The sequence below is a fragment of the Lolium perenne genome, chromosome 6, assembly GCF_019359855.2.
Source record: "Lolium perenne isolate Kyuss_39 chromosome 6, Kyuss_2.0, whole genome shotgun sequence".
Classification (NCBI taxonomy): Eukaryota; Viridiplantae; Streptophyta; class Magnoliopsida; order Poales; family Poaceae; genus Lolium; species Lolium perenne.
Genome location: NC_067249.2, coordinates 140,203,885 through 140,229,133, shown reverse-complemented (window position 1 = coordinate 140,229,133; position 25,249 = coordinate 140,203,885). Strand labels below are relative to the sequence as shown.

Below are 25,249 nucleotides of genomic sequence, written 5' to 3'. Positions count from 1 at the left end.
AACTGGACACTTTTCACAAACCACATAAGCCCTTTCCAAAAGTGCGAGACACCAACAATTCTACTACAAAAAATGTTCATGTCTTGTGTATTATATTTTGCATCAACAATGGTTTTCCAAAGTTTCCCATAATCTTTGGAATACCTTTTTAACAAGGAACCTAGCAAGCAAAGATTAACATTTGTTAAGTTTGGAACACATATCGCTGCTTTGATAATGATAGTGCCATGAGGGGATGCTCACGATTTAGAGTTAGTAATGGAACTAGACGATAAGATGTTTGGGACGGTGTAACTCAGCGGTTTACCCATGTTCACGCTTCTCGGTGGAGGATTGCTACATCCTGCTAGAATTAACTATATAAGCACAAAGTATATATTACAATGATGTGTTGTACGTATTGAGTCGTTTTCTAAATACTTCCTCTAGATCGGCTTATAAAGGCGTCAAAATCTAAGGTTTGATGGAGGTAAAGACCTAACCGACTATGGAATCCTAGTCTATGTCGGTAAATATACCGTGACTTATATTACAAGTATTTATTCTTTTGAACCTTTTGAAATCCAGCTTGGACCTTCCTTAGTCGGCTCGACCTCCATCTTCTAGCAACTGGGCCACCCGACTACCTTGAAAACTTCACCATCCAAGTGGGCCACCTAGGGCCCGCTAGATTAAGCCCATGTCGTGATATAACCTACTCGACATAACCCCGACAGAACATTTTGAGATTTGCACTATCTTGATGAAGGACTTTAAGATGATCATCCACCTTGCTTTGTCTTAGTCGGAAAACAGTCTTCAAGGGTTCCAAGATGTCTTGATTTGGAACTTCTCCGTTGTAGCAAAAAAGCTGGTCGACAATCGGTCATATTTTTCTCCGCGAAGATACTAGCCGACTGAACAAGAATGACGTCTACATGAATAATTTCATATCATTACAGCTGACCGGTTGATGCGGCGCTTCACTGCCTCATCCCCATCTTTGTATCAGGATGGAGCGATATCCGTGACTTTCGAGTATCACGCCTATGGAAACAAATCAACACATTTATTGTATTATGATATGATTTCAAACATATCGATCCCATTCCTTTTCCACCGAGGAGAGGTTGGTACAAATACGTGGCTTGCTATTCCCCTGTCTCACTTCTCACTTCTCCATTTCCATCTTCCCTTTAAGCATGCATGAGAAAACCCTTGCCGCTGCTACTCACCGTGTCGCCGATTTAGTGTCACCGACTCCAGCATAGGTCAATACCATTCCACGACACTCTCACCTTCAAGACCCTTGCCCAAATACATGGAGGACAAGCGCATCAAGATGCCTCTCGCGAGCCAGGCCGAGAGGGAGAAGTCCATGGCGTCACAGTCCTCCAGCGGCAACTCTAGCGACAACCTGAACCCGCCGCCGCCGAAGAAGAGCATCGTGGGGACTTCCAACACCATGCCGCCAACACATGAAGATAAGGAGCAGTTGGTGCTAGAGAGATCTGAGGCCACCCTCAAGGTGGAAGAAGAAGAGGAGGAAGACGACACCTTCGAGAAAGACTCCTAGCGCTCTTGCGAGATCAAGGCGGCGGACCTCTAGAACATGAAAGCGGAGGGCTTTCTTAAAGCTGGCTCCTGAAGGGTGGTGGAGAAGGGATAGCGACCAAGACCTCAGCGAGCGCGTATTGACCAAGGCCCACGTTGAGCGTGGCCTGTCACTGCTGCCTTCGAAGTTCTTCATTGAGGTTCTCTATCACTTTTCAACGTCTAGCCTCACTACCTGCTGCCAAATACTACTTTGTGTCGTAGTGGCTTCGTCGCTCTCTACGAAGTGCATCTCGACATTAGAACGAGTTTAGCAACCACTAAATATGATGCCAAGTATGAAAAGTTTGAGCTCTCTCCAAACGATCCCAAACCCGATCTCCCAACAAACAACATGAGAGCTATAAAACATAAAACATATAAATTACATACCTTTTCCTTGTGCATATTCTACTTGAGCTAGATGATGAAGATATTGACTACTTATAGTTGGAACATCTTCTTGACCGCGCTTGCTTGGTGAAGTCTTGTGAATTGCTCCCTCATACTCCACTATGGGAGAGCCTCTTCTTTAGCCATGTCTTCACATATTTGTGACCATAAGCGGACCCAGAAATTTGTTAAAGCCTAGGCAAATAGACTTAGTGTGCTAATTTTATATCAAATACATATGAAACAGGGGCAAAAATAAGCCTGCCGGCCGGCCGGAAGCCTGGGCGGCTGCCCGGGCAATAGGGGTGCTAGATCCGCCTATGTTTGTGACCATAATGAGGACGACAGGGTTCACGCATATGATATCTTCAAGATGGCTCATCTAACTTGCACTTAATTTTTTTGTTTCTTCATTATGTTGATGTTTTGAGGGTCACATGAGAGCACTCCATCTGTTTATTCAAGACATGAGGAGACACCTGCCTCAATAGTTATCCGGGCTCTGATTGCATATGTACACAGGCTTTGACGTTTAAATATGCATACTCTTTGTAGGAAAAAAGCCCACAACCTTCATGTTTGACCTTTTTCGTTTGACGTCATCTCCATGGAGTTATCCCCAATTTTTAGCACCAAACTATACCATTTGCAATTTAAATTGAAATATTCATGGGAAAATGGCCAAATTTCATTTGAATGTGCAAAATTAGCTAAAACAATTTAAAAAAATCAAAATTTGTGATTGGTTATCCACTATAATCTAATTTGTGTGAAAATTGGAGAGGTTCCATCTTGACCATATTATTTGCACCTGTTTCACAAAAATCCCCATTTTATTACTTAGAAAATGGGAAAAAGTACTGTAAAAAATGTTAAAATTTGTTTTGATAGTATTGTTTATCATGGAAAGGTGCACCTATTTTCCAACGAACACATGATCATTAACCATGCAATCCAAATGGTCAGTTGGTCATTTGGCGTGAAAGTCATAAATGTTCGTGATAGGCCGTTACGCAAATGCTTTAGAAAAAACTTGTGAAAATTCAAGTTCATGTTTTTCCCTCCGAACTAGTACACGTAAAAAGATTCCATGCCAATGTATTGCATTTTTTTTAATATTTTCTTCATTTTTTTTTCTTTAAAATGGAGTCAAAATTGCTGACACATCTATTCATAGCACGATCCTGAATCTCTCGATAACCTTCAGGGATATTGCATAGATTTCTACTTGAATATATTAAAATGAGTTTTTTTAAAAAATAGGACCAAACTTACAGACATACATTTCGAATTACTTTTGAGAAATCTATCGAAATTCATTTAAATGTGATAAAGTAGCTAGAAAGTTGGAAAACTCAAAATATTTGGGAATTGGTAATCCAATATGGCCCAACGTTCGTTGGAAAATTGGGAAGGTGTCATTTTCCTCCATATTATTTCTATCTGCTTCAAAAACCTCATTTTGACACCTACAAAATATAAATTATTATTTCTATATCGAAACATTAGAATTCCTTTTGCCAATATTATTTTGCATGGAAAGATACACCCATTTGCTAAAAGTATGCACATTATTGTAAACTATAAATGAATATGAGCCGGGGATAGAAACTAGAAAAAAACAAATATTTTCTGAGCATCTATTGGGAGACACTCGACAAAGATGAATGCACCATCTCTTCTCGGTCCACCGCATTATTGGCACATGATAAAGTATCAAATTTACCTAAAATGGGAGATAATACTATATTCGTTGAGTGTTGAATTTTGTAGGGCGAGCTAAAGTCAGCTTTTTTTGAAGAATAAAAAAATAAAATTGCACTTTCAAGTTTAAAAAAATCTGAAAACAAATCTAGATGTAGATAATGTTGAGTTCTGTCAATGCGCAAAATTTGAACTTCATATACCTTTGAGGCCTTGTAAAAAAATTATAAAATCTGACAGATTTTGAGGCTTTGAAAGTTTGCACTGTCCACTATTATAGATGTTAGATTCTATCATTTTCGCACGGCCGCGGTTATAAGATATTTTGAGTAATTTTTTTTATGTTACAACATTGTTAACATCAAGATTTCTTTGTCAGATTTTTTTAAAACTTTAAAATTCTAATTTTTGGATGTTTCAAAAAAGAGCTACATGTAGCTTAAGCTGGTTTCCGTAAGTAAGGCTGGTGCCAATGGGGGCGGGAGTGGAGGCGGCTGGCGCCGGGCGGTACCAGTGCCGCACTCGGCTACCGCCGCGTTAGAAGCGACAATGAGAAGCGAGAGAGGGGCGATAGCGGTGCTAGTGGGGGCGGTAGAGAGGCGGTAGGGAGGAGAGAAAAGTGAGAGCTGGCACCATAGCCCCGTGCATTGGCACCGTGGGGTGAGAGTGGGGTGAGAGCGGGTGAGAGTAGGGTGGTGCATTGGCACCAGCCTAAATGAGTATTAGCAAACACTGTAACGCTTAATCTCCTAGGATCTATAAAACTATGCTACCACCTAAAAAGGCCAACATCTGGCTTTCTGGCGAATGTATGCAGCTTCGCGTGTCAGCGACGTGGTGCACTAGAAGGGATGAGCAATGACCAGTTGTACTACCGGTACGATTTTCCCCAGGGACTCGCAGTACCATCCTACTATTTTAGTACCACCAGGCCGTTGTTTATTCACTGGAAATCTCCTATATCTGGAGGCCGTGGTTCTTATCTTGGTTGGATCCGATAACCCGTTTGATAGGGTGGACAGGTGTCGGCAGATACGAGATCTCAATGTAGGTGTTCGTCCGCGCACGGCCTAACACTATTTATCTTATCGGCATTTCTACCCTTCTCAAGTTCCCATCCTGTAAGATCTCTCATCTATACGCTGTAATGCATCGGTGTGTTAGCTCAGTGTATTCTCACGGACATGTGAGCTGATCCTTCTGATCATAGTTTATTACGAGTACCAATCTTCATTTTTGTGGCACCATACACAAGCAGTAGAACATCAAAGGGTAAAACCACGATCAAAATAATCAACTGAGCTATCTCCTTCATGTTGGGCTGCCACGATTTATCCAACATATCTAACCTCAGTGTATTCGTTTATAAACATTCTGGGAACATTGTAGTACATAGTCACAATATCAGTCTCACTTGGTACATAATTTCAAGTAAGAAACATAGCTGGAGGACCAAAAAAGTATTCAAATCTCTATCTGAAGTGTACTCAATCTAAACTAGGCCATGGATTTGTCTCACTATTACGTATTAACAGACTTGGCTACCGAGTTGTGTGTTAACTTTGGATATGGTTTCTTATAAAATTTTCCATATACATGAGAGGGGACGGGTGGCGACCTGTGGTAGGGAGTGGGGGGGCGGTCGGCAACGCCGTGTGGTAACGTAATTTTTGGCTGCATTAATGGTGCGCGTTATACTGCGGGGTGGATGACGAACGAAGGCCTCCAGCGGAAAAAAATAGCTATGCAATGGACGAAGCGGCGAGCGAAACACGCCCGGGCTTGAGGGAGGGCGTGGTGTCGAGATATGTGGTTTCCCCTGGCGGCGGAGACTTAGGCCAGGGCGCTTCTCTGGAATATGAGGTGCGGATGCGGCCGTGTGAGGACGGAGGAAGAGGAGGTAGAGTTGTGAGATGTGAGAGCCGAGATCCAATAACTGTGCTATGGAGAGAAATTAACCGAGGCATCTAATTGGGCAGGCGGTAAATGTTGTGGGTATACTTCACGGGTGTACCATCGACATTGGCTAGATTCGGCAGGCTTGGGTGACCCACAAACGGTGATGGTGGCGTGCGGCCCATCGGCGACCCAGTTGCTGTTGATCAAGATGAAGGAAGTCCAACCCAGGAACAAGGAGCCGGATCCAGCCGACCTTCCCTTGGAGCCGGATCCGGCCTGGCCCACCAGGGGTAGCCGGATCCAGTACGGCGTATTAGGAATAGGCGGATCCATAACGTGCACGACAATGTAATGTTTCATAGTTAGGCAAGATTGTAATCCGGTTAGGACTCTCCGTAGAAACCCTAGATCCTAGCGCCTTTATAAACCGGATCCTGGGAACCCTAGTGGTACAACCATAACTCATTGTAACAACGCAAAAATGCCCAGATAATTTCAGACAAGCAACAATAGGCCCTATCCTCGAACAGGTGTTCCGAAACTGGGTAAATCGCGTATCACCGTCCCGAGTGCTCTCCGTCCTATGGCTCCTACTTCTTCCCCCCTCCATGAGGATCCCTCCTCCAGGGGATCGTCGAATAGGCAACGACAGTAAAAGAGGTGAGGACAGACATCACGACGAAGGACGGAGAGATCGACGTAGTGCTCCGTTTGGCAGAGAACAGAACGAAGAAAATGTTTTGACCGTATTGAAAGAATAGGAAACCCGTTTAGTCTTTTTAAATAGTAGAGATCAAATACACACCCATCCCATTTGTGACTAGGCTACTTAAGACTCCTCCACTCAAATATCTGCAATGACTCCATTTCTCCTCAAATATTTTTCATATATGGTGATTTCCTCGTCTTATGTGAAATATTTTGCATATAGACATAAAAAATAATATGTGCTGGAATTCGACAAAACTAGCACATTATTTCTAAATATAACCTATTTTATGGAAAATAATACCGTTGAATTTCAAAAGTTGTAGATATATGTTTTAAACATGTCAAAGTCAAATGATTTACTCCACTCCACAGTAAACAATTGTCTAGACGAGCTAGACATCCAAAGATTGTCCAAAAATGTATATTAATTTTTAGCATTACCTAATAATTAATATATGGGCGTGGCAAATTCTCATTCGATAGTTAGTTTATTTTTCTATTCAAGCGATTTGATTTCATCTACTATGTGAATATTTTTTCTTAGTTGCAACCCATTTACAAATTTAAAATATCATTTACATCTTGTGGCGAATCCAACTCAATATGGATTCACAGATCAAAAAAAAAAGCAAGGAGCTCCTCATTAGAGGACAGACCTTTCGCTCGAGGATACGGATTCGATTGACCCGAGAAGACATAGTGGCCTATTTTTTTTTTCTACGGTATATAGGCTACATGGAAATACCAGGATGGTCCATTGACCATCCTATCAACCCGCTTTTGTAACAGAAAAATCTTAGGCACAAATTATTTGAAACTAGAAAGAAAATTTAAATTGCAACTCATGTAAATAAAAAAAAAATCAAATCTCAATCGTATCCCACTTATGACTGAAAAAATGGTACTTGCAATCCACTTGCAACTCATGATATCATGATGTGCATGAATCACAATGTGAATTGAACATTATTGAAGTTGATTCGGAGTGATGTTTTGGCACATGGGAGCGTATGCTCCGTTTATTTTGAAATACATGTTAGACATATTTTAAAATGTCAAAAAAATTGAAACAAAAATTTTGCACGTACATCTTCATGTGCTACGCGCTCACAAAGTCGTTTCATGAAAAATTGACATGTCATGTGACGTGTGTAAAAATTGACATGTCATGTGACGTGTGTAAATTTTTTTATTAGAATTTTTTAACACTTGAAAATATATTTTTATGGTAGAGGAATCATACGCACCTGGGAGCCTAATTAAGTTTGTGAAGTTGGACTAATAAAACACACTAGCGGTAGTGAGCGGGCGTCCGCAGCCGAAATGGGTCGATGCTAACGGGTGGAGGGGCGCCGTGTGGGTGAGCCCACTGCCCACGCACCCGCGACAGCCAAGGGGGCGACGTGTCCAAAGGTGTATCACTCCCGAGCAACCTTCTTTAATCCTCCGAAAACCCTAGATATTTTTCCTTCCTCTTCCTCCTCTCTCTCTCTCCTTTCCAATAGCAGGAGCAATGGCTTCTGCAATCGAAGAATTGCGTTCCACCTCCTTCTCCTGCGAACTCCTCGCTGTCACCGGCCGCGGGCGACGTGTGTCTCGCCGATTTGCTTCCATCGGCCATCTGTTGCATCGCCTAGCATACGCGGCGCGCACACCGATCTCTTGTTGGTTTCGCTTTCGCCTCCCCGATTTGCCTCCTAAAGGCCCAGCATCAAGCTCTCCCGAGTCCTGAGCAGCGGCGGATGGCATCGGCGCACACGTCTCTCCAGCGGCTAAGGTGAGCGGCGAACTACTTAATTTTGCGGGTCTTTCTCTTTCCATGAGTGTTAATTCTGCGATTATGGCGTTACCACCTGCAATGGAGGTGGCATGGAATTACGGTGGGGGTTTTCATGCTGTTCAACCACAGATCTACGAGTTTAAACCATTTCTGTGCAGGCTCTAGGGCATATGTCGTTTGTCGATGTTGTTTTTAGATCAATACCGTGTGTGCTTTGTGCACAGACATGCCAGAGAATTACGGTGGGTCGGGATCCACAATTGACAGGAAATCCTACGATTATGACGATTTCGGGATCTAGAGTAGTGGAGGATGCATGGATTCCACGAGCGGTCAATTTTGCCCAACTGGTTTTCGGAAACTCACATAGTTCGCTTTGCTTTTCTGTTTACTGTCAGTGTGTGCAATGTAATTTTAGTATGTACGACCGTTAGTCTGGCGATGCATACATTTGGCAGTGTTATAAGAGCGCATATAGCTTGTTGGTGGTTTCACAAATCTACACTTCTAATAACACACCTTTAAGGATCGATTGATGTAACTAGCTTCATGGTCGCGACTTGTTGTATTTGTGATTAAGCGATTCATATGGGTATAATACAGAACATTATACTATTGTGAAAGGAAAGAAAAATGGTTACCTCACAGAATGTCGAGAATTTCACTTCAGTGGTTACTGGATTTTTGGTGATATTGATACTACATGCTGTAGAGTTAGCTATTATTCTAGAATTGCATATGCATTTTTTTTCAGTTAGTTACTTTAGCTCTATTTGTTGTTGACCTAAATTCTGCCAGCTATTTTGTGACAGATCGATGCAAGGGGTGGCGACCAGCTTGGGGCAGCAACTGCATCTTGTGAGAAAATTGTAAGCCACTTCATACTTGCTATATATATGAAAATGTCTATGAGTTCCAGAAATGCTTCAAGTATTTGTGAGATTTGTGTCAGAATTGTGAACGAAGTTCTTCTAGATCTGTATTTGAATTGCCAATGAAAAGTCACTAGAACTTACAAGGTTATATATGAGCATATTCGTATAGCTGTAGAGGTATTATTATCCTTATTAATGTGTTCCCATCTGCGGGTTGTGAGTGTCACCAAAACTCCATTATGTTCGTTACACAACACTTGAAAATAATTCTGGAGTGACACTCTTATGGGAGTAGTGCATCAGTTTTGTTGCAAGAGCACTAAAGTTTCGAGATAGCATGGATTTAGGCTATCCCTATGGTTCATGAAAAAACATTTCCTGTTTGGGCTCAATGCTATTTGGGCTCTGCTACGTAAGAAAGCTAACACGCCTTGGTACAGCTTATTCCGGGGTAGTGGGCCTGCCATAGGTGCAGGTGCTGTCTCCAATTCAATGCAAAAGCCTGTACTACTTTTCATGACTGGACATTTGGTTTTATTGGGCTTTCTTATCCCCAAATAGGTTTTAGGCCAGGATATTTCCATTGTTTTGAACAGGGAAAGGATTTTGTTTACATTAGTTGCATTCTGAGAGTCACAACTATCTATGTTGTCTTCAGCATAGTTCTCTTGGTTGCTGATTCCAAATAGGCCCCTAGAGGAATTAGGATGTGTGCTGTTAATGTTGAGTTACTGTGCACTTGAACTCTCCATCTACTCCTTGGTCATCTTTTTTGTGGACACAGCTATGCGTGTATACTTAATATGACCTTGTAGCCGTAGCAATTGTTTTTGACCTTGAAAAATAGGCACTAAGTGAGACCCAGTGCACATCCGTAATAATTTCAGCATGTGCAACGAATAATTTTGTGGTAGAAAGTTGATCTAGCATCTGGAACCTGATTGTCTCATCACGGCACGTTCTCCTGTAGACATGGTTAGATTATTCAGTAGTTATACGAAGTTTCGTGTGATTGAATATATTAGATTATTATATTCAATTGTTGGTAATTTTGTGAGACCCGGTGCACATCCGTAATAGTTTCATCATGAGCAACAAATAATTTTGTGGTAGAAAGTTGATCTAGCATCTGGAACCTGATTGCCTCATCACGAGACGTTCTCCTGTAGAAATGGTTAGATTATCCAGTAGTTATATGAAGTTTCATGTGATTGAATATATTGGATTATTATACTTCAATTGTTGGTAATTTCGCTGTTATCAAGTCACAAAGTGGCAGAGTGCTCTGCGTTATAAGCCTTATGTTTTAATACATGCCACGAGATGACAGACATAACAATATATATCTCTTATTGCTTGTGACATGCAAAGATTTTGGTTGTTAGTAATGCCTGAAGACGGTGCAGCACACATAACAGTTCCATTTTCCATGAGGACTTATGCCTATTCAATTTATGGAGTCACATGTACGATAAAAATTGTTATAAAAACAATAGTGCCCTCAATTTCAGTGTGACACTTATTTGCAATAGGTTTACAAGTTAACTTCTCAATGACTCATTGAATAAATACTTTGCTCTGTCTTGCTCTCATTATCAACTCTTTACATCAAACAATATCCTCTTCAGCTTAGAGGATTATCTCTATGTCTCATGGATTTAACTGTAATCTGCAGTGTTTGACTAGTTAAGAATAGTGAACAAATAGAAAGTATGTCGATTATATAGTAGATAATAAAGGTTACCCTAGCTTTGGAGCAGCTGATTGCTCAGTGTCATCCTGTTGAGGCAGTGTGCTGAGTCCAAGTTGCACAGGAACATTCCTGTTTTCAACAACTGCAAAGTTGTATGGTGTAGGTGAATCCCGATTGACTTCACTTGGTCCTTCAGCCTCATATATCTGATAACAAAATCAATTGCAACTCAAGTCAGTTATGTTGATAGGCGGGGTGCTCAGTAATATTCTTGTTTAACTTTGTCTGCTACCTTCTTATATAACTCAGCATTTTCTTGGCCAATCATACTGATCTTCTTGTACAATTCCATGTTTTCTTGGTGAACTAGACTTCCCTGTAAACAAAAAAGTGATACAGTCAGTCTATTATAAGAAAAACAAGTACGTCACTAGAAACTGCAGAACTTATATTTGACAGAACCTTCCGATTCAGTTCATGAATTTCATCAAACAAGATCTGGTCCTGGAAATAACAGTAGTAGCAATTTTCAGTCGAATCTTCATGTAGGAATGGGTTGAGTGTGGTAAGAAATTTGGTTATGGTTTGACCTTCTTTGTGCGGACGCCACGTAGGCTTACTTCCAGCTGATTCTCTATGGACTGCAGTTCCTTAACATTCAGTCCAGATAGATCTTCTCCCATCAACTGCCTGTAGTAAGTCAATGTAAAATACTGTTACGCTGCATTATATCTCATTGACGGTTAGGCAATATGTTCTTGTGATAGGAGGTTTAGCATTGTTATTTTGTCTAGTAAATATTTTAGTGCCAGAATATGACCTGCTATTTGGACAGTCTGATTCATAAATTTTCTGGGGAATAACTATAATATGATTAGAAACAATACACCAATCTGTCCTGGTTTAGATAACTGGATCTTAGTGATAGCCATCTCGCATTGTGATTCAACAAATGATTCTTTACCTAACACAACAGATATTAGAACATTGGTGTGGATAGTAAGATGATTGCAGTACATCATGTGCTTGGTGAAGATGAACTACTTTCTGCCTGCTAGATTCATGCTCGGAACTGTGGTTGGTTTCTTTGTAATTTCAGCCACTTATAGGACCTATATTGGCAACACAATCGGAACAGATACTAATACCCAGCTATAGGACCACCATGTTTTTTGCTAGACTATGGGAGCCGAGTTCAAAGCTGCACAATGTAGTTACTGTGTAACAGTCTTCATTTTTTTTTTGGTTTCCTTTCTAATTGTCTTCTGTTAGTCTTTAAATGATAATTCTTACCTTGGGGCGATTCTAGATTATTGAATATTGTATCTATTAGTTGTGTCTAGTACATCCCCACGTTTCTGATGAATAATTTGTTGGAACTTTTGCAGGGATTCAGAACATACCGATGATTTTCTTGCAAGTTGTGCAGTTGTTGTCTCAAGCTTGCTGCCTCCCTTTGCCAAAACTAAGAAGTGCAATAGCAGAATTATGCGATGTAAATACATGAAAGTAACAAATTTCTTGACAACAGATATGATGGCTATTTACCATGGAACATATTATGATGCATGATGATATTAAACAAAGCAGCTGGATAAGCCGTTTTATTGTCATACATGTAGGCACTAGTGTTCACTTTTGCAATATGGACGCTACGTAGCTACATATGTCTTAAATTCTGTAGTGAGCAAAATGTATTTAGGATGGCGGACGGTTATGCACATTTTGGTAGTGCCACAACCACTATTTAATGGCAAATCAGCTCAAAGACAAATAAAGTCATAACAGAGTAAGTGATCACTCATAGCTGACATGTTTGTTACTACATTTGGATAATGTTATTGTTTGATTTTGCCTTTTCTCTTCTCACTTACGAGGACAGGACTTTGGGGAGCAGTCAAAGGTGCAAACTAGGAGTGGTTGCGGATCAACACTCTGATTGGTTCATACAGAGAATCCACCTTCGTTCAGATTGGCAACGGTGAATGTACAGCCTCGTGGAAAGATAAATGGACAAGCAACAAGCCATTGCACATTCAGTTCCCTGCTTTGTTCTCACATACTAATTGACCGAACATCTTGGTCGTTGATTGCTTTCAGAACGGAGAATGGGTGATACCTTTGATGCATATTACTCCGGATCGTGCTGAACAAGAAAGGTGGAATTGCTGGCCTTCCTGAATGCATGCTCTCTTGACTCGCCAACTCCAGATAGGAGAGGATGGAAACTGAATATTACAGAGTCCTTCTCAGTCAAAAACATGTAATATGAGTTATGCAACTGGGGGTGGATTGCACACTTCAGTGCCAACACAATCTGTAGCTGTGCTGCCCCATGAAAAGGGAAATTATTCGTCTGGCTCATGATAAAAAGAAGGATCAAAGGTTAGGACAGTTTTGTTCAAACAACACTGGATGATGAACTCTGCCCCTTTGGGTGCAAAGAAAAGAATCAGTTGAACACTTAACATTGTACTGTCGTCGGACCAAACAAAATCATGGCGATGTTCGGTATTCAGCTGACTGGTGTTAATGATCTGGATAACATCTACTTGGAAGCAAGAGAGTGATGTTCAGACATGAAAAAAATTTATGCATGGGGCCTGGTTATAACGGCTGTGTACTGAGTGTCAAGAAACAGAAAGGTTTTTGACAAAATAGTTGACAGTTGCAGTGGTGGCTAGGCAGTGCATCGAGATGGTGAAGACAGTGCATGAAGATGGTGAAGCTCTAGTCGTTCAGAGCCAAGAAAAAAAGAAAAGGAGGCTGCCACCAAAGTTTCGATTATGGATTGGCAGTCCTGATGTCTCGGTTGGCTTTTCCTTTCCTGTCTTGTTGCATGTTACGTTCTTGCTTCTCTCCTCTATTTCTCTATTCCCCAACCCTCATGTACTTCTGTAATCTGTAATTTTGGAGCCCTGGTGTCTCACCTTGTTTTAATGAAAATCAGGTAAGGACCTCCCCTCCCGACCTTGTGCACAAAAATGAAAGGATTTTCAGCAGAATTGTTAGCAAACTGATAGTTTCGCAGTAGAAGAGTTCTGCTTAAACTTTTAATGAGGGGAATTTCTGGAGTCCTTGTAATTGTAAAGCAGGACTGTGACCTGTGACTCTGTGATAAGCCTTTATTTTGAAAACATCTGGAGTTTGTAGTAACGTTCAGCATTTATTCTGAAAACAATATCTGGAGTGCTGCTGTTGGCTCTATACTATCAGGATGTGAGGAGTGTCCAGCAAGAATTTCAATAGAATCGTACCCATAAACTAGAATGCGTAACTGTCACGGTTGATTTTCCATGGGCTACCGATGTCACACTTGCCTTGTAACATGTTGTTTGGTGCATGCCTTCCGCTCCGCATAAACAGAGTTGGGTACTAATAAGGGCTAAACAACTCGAGAATTGTTACAAATCCAGAATGCAACGGCCCAGCAACTGTCACATGCTGTTGCAACTCCAGTTTTACAGTCGCCTGCCAGCAGCCCACTACTAAGAAGCCAACCTCTTCGCTTCGGCGTGTCTGGTGGTTTCAATTCCAGTGCCCATGCTTTGGCCCAATGATATATGTTATGGGCGCTCTCCCCCTCTCTCGAACTGTGTCCATATTGAATGTTCATATTATTCCAAAAAAAAGTAGATTGTTCATATGAATTATCTCGAGCGACACTTGGTGAAAATTAGAATTATTAACTACTAATTGCACAAGCTTTCATCCTTTTATCACCTACTACTTTTGCACAATATTTTAGTCGGCATTCGCGCTTTGTATGACAAGACCAAATATTCTTCGGGTGGGGTTTTACCATTTTAGCCCAATCGTCCATTACAGATTTGGAGTAAAATAGTATGAATATTCAAGTAGAATTCCCTGGATCCAAAGTTCTCTAGATAGCTAGCAAATTCCATGGTTGAATCAAATCAAACATCCGTGCTAACAACTACCCGAGAGCAACAAATCATTTGTTACTTTTTAGGTTAACCCAATGATATCTATTGATTTGGTATCCGAATTTCTATTAAATTATACTGAAATTAATGGCCATTCTATGCATGCGTCTGTTAGTTTTACCATATGTCACAATCCATGTATACACTTGTTCAAGCTTGCCTCTTCGGACAGAAATGTAAAACACAAAGAAAATCCGTAATGTGTTCTAGCTATATATGTCTCAACGTGTATATACCTAATTTTAAAGGGCCAAAGACTATGACGTATGGAATAGCCTGAATTTGATTTAATTGTTTGGTTGTACTGATAGATCAACTTAAAATAAAATATCTATATTTTATGTTAACATTGATCTTAAAGAGTAGAATGCTCCAAAATCCATATGAAATTTGGACCAAAGAAACCCTTGGATCGTTTTAAGATTGATATCTGGTGCCTAAGTGCATGTTCTCGGAAATAAAAAAAAGTGTAGCCATAATTGGTGATGTCATTGATTTTTATCAGTCAAGTGCAGTTCTAGGAATGTTGTGTGCATATTGAGTATGTCAGACTTGTAACAAGTATTGAAAAATCAAAGACATGCCATTCATGCACGTTTTCTGACAAATAAATCAACTTATTGTATATGGTTAGCTTAACACAATGCATACTTAAGAAGTGCAGAACTTGAAACATATATAGCACAAGTAATATTCAAAATATCATTGAAACACCATAACACAATGTACTATTTATACTCCTTTCAAATTTCAAGTGAAATGGTTAGGCATATAAATTGGATACTATATATATAAAGTACAAACCATACATCTATATCTTACTTTAACATAAGATATCGTGATGCAAGTCATACTCGACATTTTAAATTAGTCTCTAACACTAAAACCGAACAAATGATGCGGAGAATACACCTTGAGGTAATATCGATACAATTCCTTTCTCTCCAGGAGGATATATCGGACACCTCTTATGGTGTATATATTTGGTGCAAGGTTCTATCTTACAACTTTATTTCAAGTGACAAGAAATTTAACATTATGGTGTGCTACTCGCGGAAGTTAGAAAACGTACATGGTAAAATAGGTTGCTATAATTAAATAATACACATAAATGTGTACGAGAAAACATATGTTTTGATTAATTCCTAACCCATGTATCGATCCATCGACCCTATTTGAGTTGTTTCGCTGGCTTGGGCTCTCCGGGTGAAAACCCAAGCTTGACTTAGTCGGAGCGGGCAACGATGGCGTTAGCATTGCATCCCTCTTGTGGGTGTCGTCTTGGAAAGTCAGCTTTAATTGTTGTACGTGGCTTCTCTTGCGTCGTGGTTGGTGGATGTCGGGGCAGCGGCTCCGGATGGTGGTTGTGCATCGAGGCGGCGGCCTCGGGGTGCATGGTGGGCAGAAGCCTCATAAGGAGTAGCGATTGCTTGCGTGGCTTGGGTGACATTCTTATGTCGTTAGTGCGGCAAGGTTGTTGGCTCGGTCGACGTGCTTCAGAGGAGGCGGTTTGACTCTATGTTGGGGCCATAGCCCTGGATGCTGGTGCGACGACTGATGTCTATGAGCGGTTTTCCTTGTGGAGCTTGGGTTGTGGGCGGCTGGGTCTTGCGGCGTTGTGGCTCGAGAGCGAGTGGTGGCACTTCGGGCAAACCACTCCAGAAGGTGGTGTTGAATGTTTGTTGGACGTGGCGAAGCAACTGGATGTATGTGCGGCGGCCCCGAAAGTTTGACTGTGTTGAGGGCGTCAACCTTGTGTCGTGCGGTCGACGAGGTAGTCGTTGATGCTGATCGTTGGTGTGTTAGCGCACCATCCCCTAGGTGTTGGTTTCTTCATATATGTTGGAGCATCCCGTGTCTTCTCCTCCCATAGCAGTCATGACGTCTTCTCTTCAATGATGGTGTGAGGCCATCTAATCTCGGTGGGGTGGAGTGGTGTCTTGAGTTTGGTTATGGCTGTTCTCTGACCTTGAGTGGCTTGGCCCTTTGGCGAGAGTGGACATGGCCCCGTGGTGTTGGTGTTGTTTTATGGTTTTGACCCGTTGGTTTTCCGCTAATTAATTGGGCACATTCCGCTTAACTAATGGATAAGACAAATCTTTTGTCTGAGTTTTAAAAAAAACCACACATAATTTGTATCCAGGGCTATCTGTGTAAAAGATGTCGTATCCAAGGAGGAGTTGCAAACAATGAAACAATATGTATACCGTCCTAGGTTTAACCTTGCATGTCAAATATTATCATGAGATCAAAACAATATATACATTAATTTTACTTCTAAGGGAACTTCAGAATATAGCAATTGTGTAGTGAATACCTTAAGCTCCGAATTGGGATTTGTGACAACCTGCTGCTCTTCCTTGGTCTTGCCATACCGATCTATCACCGACTTCATACTGCACAACATAAGTTACGAAATCAACATGTTATCAGAGCAACAGTGGCTGGTATTTCAAGAAATAAAAGCTAGTATAACATCTCCTTTTTATTTAAGTTAGATCCATGCAATATGACTTGAAATAATCCAGCAAACTGCAATATTTTATGACATGGGAAGACACCACTGACTATGCATATATATATTAGCACGAAACTCCAAATATTTCTTGATGTAACGCATGATGTACATCACATGAAGCAGTGTACGACATATTACTATAGAAATGGTTTGAATTAAAATCAATAAATAGGGGAAAATATACGGATGCTAAATCAAGGAAGAGACAGTGCATCTGCCGTTTCAGCTCAACAAACCTAAATATTAGAGAGACAGCACCCTCCAAGACAAGAATAGCGACGAGGCTAATATCCTCTATGTGAAGTGCGAATTCCATATGTGGTAAGTACATTTTTATTAATTCCATGCCATTGAACATGTGTATGTGTATAGAAGATTTCAATTTCTGACCAAGAAAGGCTAGCTAGCTTCTTATATGTCAAGGAAAAAATGTAAGCAGGGAAGAGAAAACGGAAACTAGCACACAATACGATGAAATTACAAACATACCTGGTGCTAGAGTACTCATAGAGGCGTCCCGTGCTTGAGAAGATCATGAGGCCGACCTCAGCGTCGCAGAGTATGGCGAGTTCCTTGGCCTTTTTGAAGATCCCGTTCCGCCGCTTGGAGAAGGTGACCTGCCGGCTCGTCGAGTTGTCGATCCGGCGGATCACGATCTTTCCCCTCCCCATATCCTCCTACCCAACACACAAACTAAAAATGGCCCGACTGATTAAGAGCCAGGAGATAGAGGAAGCTGATGAAATCTCTCTCTGACGGACCGGAAGCCGAAGGCAGTGAATGTGTGTTGTAGCCAAAGAAGGTAAGTAGGAGATCTAGGGGAGCTGGAAGAAGAAAGCTCAAAGGTTTCCTTATGGGAGGAGGAGATGGAGAGAGGGAGGCTTTTCTTGGTGGTGGCTGCAACTAATTGCAAGTGGACTTTCCTCAATTTGCTACTTGCTTTATTTAGCAAGAAGATGCGAGAGGTGGAAGACGGCACCCGATTGGCTACCTGATCGTCGAGGTTAGTTTATTGGTCCGCGCTAATTAAGTGGAGAGAGAGAGAGGAGGGAGGGAGGGAGAGAGGAGGAAAATTGTGGCTCGCACGAAAGGTGGTGGGTAATCTTTGTCTACATATGGCAACGCTGTCCCTGATCGTATGCTGGCCTAGGCATATGTCGTATGGCCCCTGTAACATTCATGGATTAATCTAATTAATCAATCTCTAAATGTGGCACTAAAATATACAAGGTCTTTGTTATAATATACAAGGTCTTTTTAGATATATTTAAAGTGTCTAATTAAGGTGACACTATGACCATCAATTTATGTAAAAACGTGGTGTTCTAACAAAATAAATAAATATGTACACATTGTGAAGCCATTTCTCAATGTAAACAATGTAATTGGACCAGCGAAAGATAGATAATGCAATGCTAATTTAGTGTTAAGAATGTTTTAATAAGAACTATATGCACCAGCCAATGCAGGCCAGGTACTTGGCCAATTTATTCTAATTTGAAAACCAAATTTAGAAGTGTTCGATTTGCTTGGATTCCTATTGATGACTACCCTAAAAAGGTTAAACTGATGGAAACAGTCTACAAGCTATAGTATAAAGAGATTAATTTTCTGGCCCATTACCATGATATGCGCGCATTACACACGTGCCAACACATTTAATAGGTTCCCTGGTGCTAAATTAGGAAACGCAGCAAGTGCGACAGACTGATAATAAAACAAAATTGATTAGGTGCTCGAGAAAAGTAGGCGATGGCCGCTGCAACAAAATTTACATGCGCACAGAAGATCAGAGAATGTTAGATGTGTGCATGTAGCGAAGTTCCATAGAAAGTAGCGTTAAATAATCGTGATCGGTGGTGAAGATAATATTGTTGGTGTGCCCTAGAGACGGGTGAGAGGTGCTCGTGGTGTCCCCGCCGCCTGCCGGCCGGTTTACCGACGCGTGGAGAGGCGGCTCGTGTGGTATTAAAATCGTTAATGAAGCAGATTTAACTTCATTCGCCAATTTTATTAAAATCGTCAAAGCAAGTATACGACACTCCATGTCCAAAAAAAAAAAAATACAATACTCCTCCCCTTCCTTTGCATAGAGTGTATATCTTGTAGCGCGTCGCTTAAGGAGACATCCACAACCATTTTTTCCCTACCTTACTCCTCATTAATCGCAGCACCGTTCCCACGACAGAAAAAAAAGGATACTGTTGTGTAAGAACTTGGCAAACCTCGATGGCCTCGATGGCACCGTTCCTATCGTCGGGGGGCGGCGCCTAGCCTCGGCTCGGCGACGGCATGACGGACGACGTGGCGGTGGTGTGCCCTGCCGGCGGCGGAGGGATGGGTGGGGGCGTGTTGCAGGGGGAAACCCTAGGTCCCCTTCTCCTCGCCTCTCGGCGGCTGGCGGTGGAGGGTTGGCGTTCGACTGCGGCGGTGCCCAGGCATGTTCGGTGTCTCCGGACTACGCGATCTGCTTGGCGTCTCTGGAGGCAACCATGGCCAACCTGGGATGGTCGCCGGCATGGGGGCCGACCTGAATAAAGGCGGCGGTCATAGGGTCTCTCTTGGGTGAAGATGAAGACCTGTCGGAGGCCTGAACTTCATGATCTGGCTGGAGTGTTGAGTTCCGGAAGGCGCCGGCGGTGAGTGTAACAGTGCTTCTATTGCCTGGAGTTTGCTGGATCGGTGGTATTCGGTCGTGTGCACCCATGCTTTTATTCCTACCGGTTGATCTGGAGGAAGCGGTGCGAAGCTCTTTTCTGTGTTGACACCAAGTGACAGCTGATCCATGGTGAAGTCAGAAGAAGGGAATATCATGAAGGCCGGGTTGGAGGACTGACTAATGGAGATTCAAGTCTTTCCGCTGTTGAGGGGCTTGCTTTGTGTTCCGGCCTTCGCAACAGTTGTATGAAAGTGGGGGCGGCAGCACATGTGAAGTTCGGAGTCTTACCTTTCAGGGTGAAAACCCAAAGTCTGGCCTTAACTGGTTGTGCCTGGCAATGTCCTTGTTGAAGGTATTGTTTTATGAGCGGAGACTATCTTCAGGGTGAAAACCTAAAATCTTTGATCGGGCGACGATGGTGCTGGTGCACTGTTTCCTTCTTAGAGCCGTCGCTTTTGAAGAGTCCGAATTTCAGGTGTTGTCTTGGTGGTGGTTGTATTACTTTTGTTAGGGATGGGATACTGTAGCGGGACTTTTATCTTTTCTTTTGTCTTTTTTTGGTTGTGTGCATCTGTAACTTTTTAGGGCATAAAAAGTAGTAGTACTCTTTGGCGTTTAAAGACGAGAGATCGTGACATTTGGGTAGCATCAGACGTTCACGTGGCCTTTGCCGTTTTCGTGCTAAGGGCATCTGCAATGTCCCGACGAAACGGACGCGGAGCGACCGTTTGCGACTGCGCGGTCGAAAAATACGCTTGCACTTAGGTTCAGCGGCCCGACGTATAGTGATCGGGTTGTCCGCGGACACAAACGCGACCCAAATATGCGTCTTGGATGCGTCTCGACGGGTCGCGACGCGTGACCGCTCGCTGCTTAGTTTACTTTATTTTGTTTTGTTTGCTTTATTATATCAAAAACACAAAAAAAATAGTTTACTTTTATAGTTGTCTTTATATAAAAAACACACAAAAAATTGGTTTTTATTATAGCTGTTATTTCTGTTGCTTAGTTTTAATTTTGCTAAAATGTCTATTCATGTTACTATGTTGCCTAAGAAAATGATTTTCACTTTCAAGCAAGGGAGTGAGGAGAGTTTCAAGGAAGATTGGTCTAGAATTAATAGTTCTTATATTAAAACTGAACCGAGAATGACTTCAGGTTTGCTTCTTAGTAGCTTTTATTTTGGTCTTATTCTGTGTTATAGATATGCTTTGGACACAGTAGCTGGAGGAGATTTCCTTCTTTGTGATGGAGATCAAGCTTTTAATACCATAAAAAGTTCATTGCAACATATAGCTCATCTAGTAATTTTGATTCATTCATTGTGAGCATTTTTGCTAGACTAAACACTCTTGAGATAAGTACAACTAGATTGAACGAATATTATAGTATGCTTCGGGAGAAATATGATCAAGTTCCAATAAATTCTGAACCCACAAATTGGCTCCCTTCAGTGAAAGTTGATATAGGTGGTGAATTTTTTTATGCTCGTTGCGGTATTATGTCTGAATTCTGCCTTATGCCTAGAGATATTTACGAGTCTTTAAATCTTTGGGGACTTTCTGAGAAAGGAGAAGAAACATATCGTACCAATAACGTTGTTATATTACCCATTGGAATTGCTGAAGGAGTGCGTACATTTTTTTTAGGGAGGATGGTATCCATTGATTATCTTGTTATTGAATGTGTAGAAAAATGACAAATCACACTTGAACGATCATTGCTAAAACTCCTGGAAGCAAGGATTGATGTTAGGGAAGGTATCATGATCTTCACCACCCCACATGGTGGTTCTCATTGTTTCCCTATGAAAAAGCTTAAAAGTAGGAGAGGTATGCGCAAGGCTTCCGCCATTTATAATGTTGATGCTTCTTCACTTGATAATACTTGATGCTCGCACTTATACTGCGTCTAGCTGAAAGGCATTAAAGAAAAGCGCTTATGAGAGACAACCATGTTTTATTTACAGTATTTTTTTTCTTTTTGTTGAGTTTTGGAAGTTCTTACCCCTGTAATGACCTCTTCTTATCATTTTTATTTCGTTTTTGTGCCAATAATAGCCTCTAATAGAAAGAAAGTAAGATTTGGGGAGTTGCTGTTAGAAAATCTTGATGGTGCTTTGCTGATGGCGCCAGACAATCTTGCTGAGCGTTGTTGTGGAAGCGGTTGGAAAACCCAAGAGGAGGTGTGATGAGCACATCAGCAAGTTTTCCCTCAGTACGAAACCAAGGTTTAATCAACCAGTAGGAGAAATGCGTGACTTCTGAAGGCGTTGCTAGCTGACTAGTGGCAGGGCGTACTTCGGCGTCAGCAACAACGTGAAACCTGCACACAGCACAACCAAAGTACTTTGCTCCAACTTGTAGTGAGGTTGTCAATCTCACCGGTTTGCTCAACACAAAGGATTAGACTTATCGAGTGGAAGGACATATTTGTAGAAAGTAAACAGAACAAGATTGCAGTTGAATTTATCAGTAAAGGAAATATGTCCGGGGTCCACAGTTCACTAGAGGTGTCTCTCCATAAAGAAATAGCATGTTGGGTGAACAAATTACAGCTAGGCAATTGACAGATATCGATCAATACATGACAAGATGATTACTATGAGATTTGATATGGGCATTACTGTTGGAGATATGCCCAAGAGGCAATAATAAAAGTGGTTATTATATATCTTTGTGTTTATGATAAATGTTTATATACCATGCTATAATTGTATTAACCGAAACATTGATACATGTGTGTTATGTAAACAACAATGAGTCCCTAGTAAGCCTCTTAACTAGCTTGTTGATTAATAGATGATTAGTTTCATAATCATGAACATTGGATGTTATTAATAACAAGGTTATATCATTATATGAATGATGTAATGGACACACCCAATTAAGCGTAGCATAAGATCACGTCATTAAGTTATTTGCTATAAGCTTTCGATACATAGTTACCTAGTCCTTTCGACCATGAGATCATGTAAATCACTTATACCGGAAATGTACTTTGATTACATCAAACGCCACTGCGTAAAAGGGTGGTTATAAAGGTGGGATTAAGTATCCGGAAAGTATGAGTTGAGGCATATGGATCAATAGTGGGATTTGTCCATCCCGATGACGGATAGATATACTCTGGGCCCTCTCGGTGGAATGTCGTCTAATTAGCTGATGTCTACGCACGCTTCTATTCCTGTAGATAGTGTTGGGCCTCCAAGAGCAGAGGTTTGTAGAACAGCAGCAAGTTTCCCTTAAGTGAATCACCCAAGGTTTATCGAACTCAGGGAGGTAGAGGACAAAGATATCCCTCTCAAGCAACCCTGCAATTACGATACAAGAAGTCTCTTGTGTCCCCAACACACCTAATACACTTGTCAGATGTATAGGCACACTAGTTCGGCGAAGAGATATTAAAACGCAGATGATATAGATGGTGGTAGATGGTAATTGCGATATGAAGTAAATATTACAGCAAGTAAACATGCAGTAGAATAGTAAGTAAGCGGTGTTTGCAGTATTGGAAACAAGGCCTAGGGATCCTACTTTCACTAGTGGACACTCTCAACATTGATCACATAATAAACAAGTTCTCTTCCTTTGTACTACTTTCAAAGACTCTATTGTTGGATAACAAACACCATTCATTGTGTAGGGCTACGAGAGCACCCTCAAGCCGGAGTAAACAAGCTCCACAACGTCATAAAGGAATCACACAAGATGCGAACACTGTCACCGTCACACCATAGAGAGTAATTCCGGAGTTCATATAAAGTAACTCTAGAGTGCATAGTAATAGTTAACTTCACAATCTACAAGAGATCGCGATCATAACCTACGCCAAGTACTACATGATGCACACACTGTCCACATTACATCATGAAGGAGGAATAGACTACTTTAATAACATCACTAGAGTAGCACATAGATTAATAGTGATACAAAGCTCATCATATGGATCTCAATAATGCAAGGCAATTCATGAGATCATTGTATTGGGATACATGAGAGAGAGATTAACCACATAGCTACAGGTAGAGCCCTTAGCCCCGGGGGAGAACTACTCCCTCCTCATCATGGGAGACAGCGATGGCGATGGAGATGGCGGTGGTGTCGATGGAGATGACTCCGGGGGCAATTCCCCGTTCCGGCGGCGTGCCGGAACAGAGACTTCTGTCCCCCGAAATGGAGTTTCGCGATGGCGGCGGCGCCCCTGGAGTCTTTCTGGAGTTTCGTCAATTGGTGTCGGGTTTTTAGGTCACGGGGGATCTTATAGGCGAAGAGGCGGCGCAAGGGGGTGCCTGGGGGGGTCCACACCATAGGGGGGCGCGCCCCCCCCTTTGGCCGCGCCACCTGGTGGTGTGGGCCCCCCTGGCCCTTCTCCGTATCTCCTTCGGTGATCTGGGTCCGTCTCGGTAAATTATGATGTTTGGTCTTCGTTTCGTCGAATTCCGAGAATATTGCCCGAACAGCCTTTCTGGAACCAAAAACAACAGAAAATAGGAACTGACACTTCAGCATTTTGTTAATAGGTTAGTGCCGGAAAATGCATGAAATCATCATAAAGTGTGAGCAAAACATGTAGGTATTGTCATAAAACTAGCATGGAACATCAGAAATTATAGATACGTTGGAGACGTATCAAGCATCCCCAAGCTTAGTTCCTGCTCGCCCTCGAGTAGGTAAACGATAAAAAGAATAATTTCTGAAGTGACATGCTACTTACATAATCTTGATCATACTATTGTAAAGCATATGAGAAGAATGCAGTGACTCAAGGCAATGATCTATAGTTTGCTAACAAATAGATAACATATAGCAAAACTTTTCATGAATAGTACTTTCAAGACAAGCATCAAAAGGTCTTGCATAAGAGTTAACTCATAAAGCAATAAATTCAGATAAGAGGGTTGAAGCAACACAAAGGAAGATTTAAGTTTCAGCAATTGCTTTCAACTTTCAACATGCATATCTCATGGATAATTGTCAACACAAAGTAATACGATGAATGCAAATAAGCAAGTATGTAAGAATCAATGCACAGTTGACACAAGTGTTTGCTTCTAAGATGGAAGGAAGTAGGTAAACTGACTCAACATAAAGTAGAAGAAAGGCCCTTCGCAGAGGGAAGCAGGGATTAAATCATGTGCTAGAGCTTTTCAAGTTTTGAAATCATATAGAGAGCATAAAGACAAAGTTTTGAGAGGTGTTTGTTGTTGTCAACGAATGGTAGCGGGTACTCTAACTACCCTATCAACCAGACTTTCAAGAGCGGCTCCCATGAAGGACGTTATCTCTACCAGCAAGGTAGATCATCCCTCTTCTCTTTTGTTTACACATGTACTTTAGTTTAAATTTTTTATTTATGGATGACACTCCTTCCAACCTTTTGCTTTCACAAGCCATGGCTAACCGAATCCTCGGGTGCCTTCCAACAATCACATACAATGAAGGAGTGTCTATTTGCAAAATTAAGTTGCTTACTGATGAATCAGAGCAAAACATGTG

The 25,249-nt window shown here is 41.5% G+C and overlaps 1 protein-coding gene and 1 long non-coding RNA gene across 3 annotated transcripts; one reads left to right on the top strand and one right to left on the bottom strand.

Moving 5' to 3' along the window:
* The first annotated feature begins 7,720 nt into the window (after positions 1-7,720).
* Positions 7,721-13,594, top strand: LOC127326486 (uncharacterized). 2 transcript variants are annotated; one of them, XR_007867897.2, is made up of 4 exons: positions 7,722-8,056; positions 8,872-8,928; positions 12,016-12,416; positions 12,510-13,594. It is a non-coding gene; the product is annotated as an uncharacterized lncRNA (long non-coding RNA). The 2 variants fall into 2 exon arrangements; XR_007867896.1 differs by having other exon boundaries at positions 7,721-8,056; positions 12,016-13,594.
* Positions 10,340-18,032, bottom strand: LOC127326485 (MADS-box transcription factor 27). Its single transcript, XM_051353337.2, has 8 exons — positions 17,582-18,032; positions 16,892-16,970; positions 12,031-12,092; positions 11,218-11,317; positions 11,090-11,131; positions 10,920-11,003; positions 10,679-10,833; positions 10,340-10,603 (listed from the first exon to the last, which is right to left on the bottom strand). The coding sequence occupies exons 1-8, from the start codon at positions 17,761-17,763 to the stop codon at positions 10,585-10,587; spliced, it is 723 nt and encodes a 240-aa protein (XP_051209297.1). The 5' UTR covers positions 17,764-18,032; the 3' UTR covers positions 10,340-10,584.
* Between the last annotated feature and the right edge of the window lie 7,217 nt (positions 18,033-25,249).

What these genes read in the sequence shown, in the direction of transcription:
- LOC127326485 (XM_051353337.2), bottom strand. Translation starts at nt 17,763, where the DNA reads ATGGGGAGGGGAAAGATCGTGATCCGCCGGATCGACAACTCGACGAGC. An exon ending in TTCATGAACTGAATCGGAAG is followed by an intron (nt 11,004 to 11,089) that starts GTTCTGTCAAAT and finishes TTTTGTTTACAG; the next exon opens with GGAAGTCTAGTTCACCAAGA. An exon ending in ATGCTGAGTTATATAAGAAG is followed by an intron (nt 10,834 to 10,919) that starts GTAGCAGACAAA and finishes TTTTGTTATCAG; the next exon opens with ATATATGAGGCTGAAGGACC.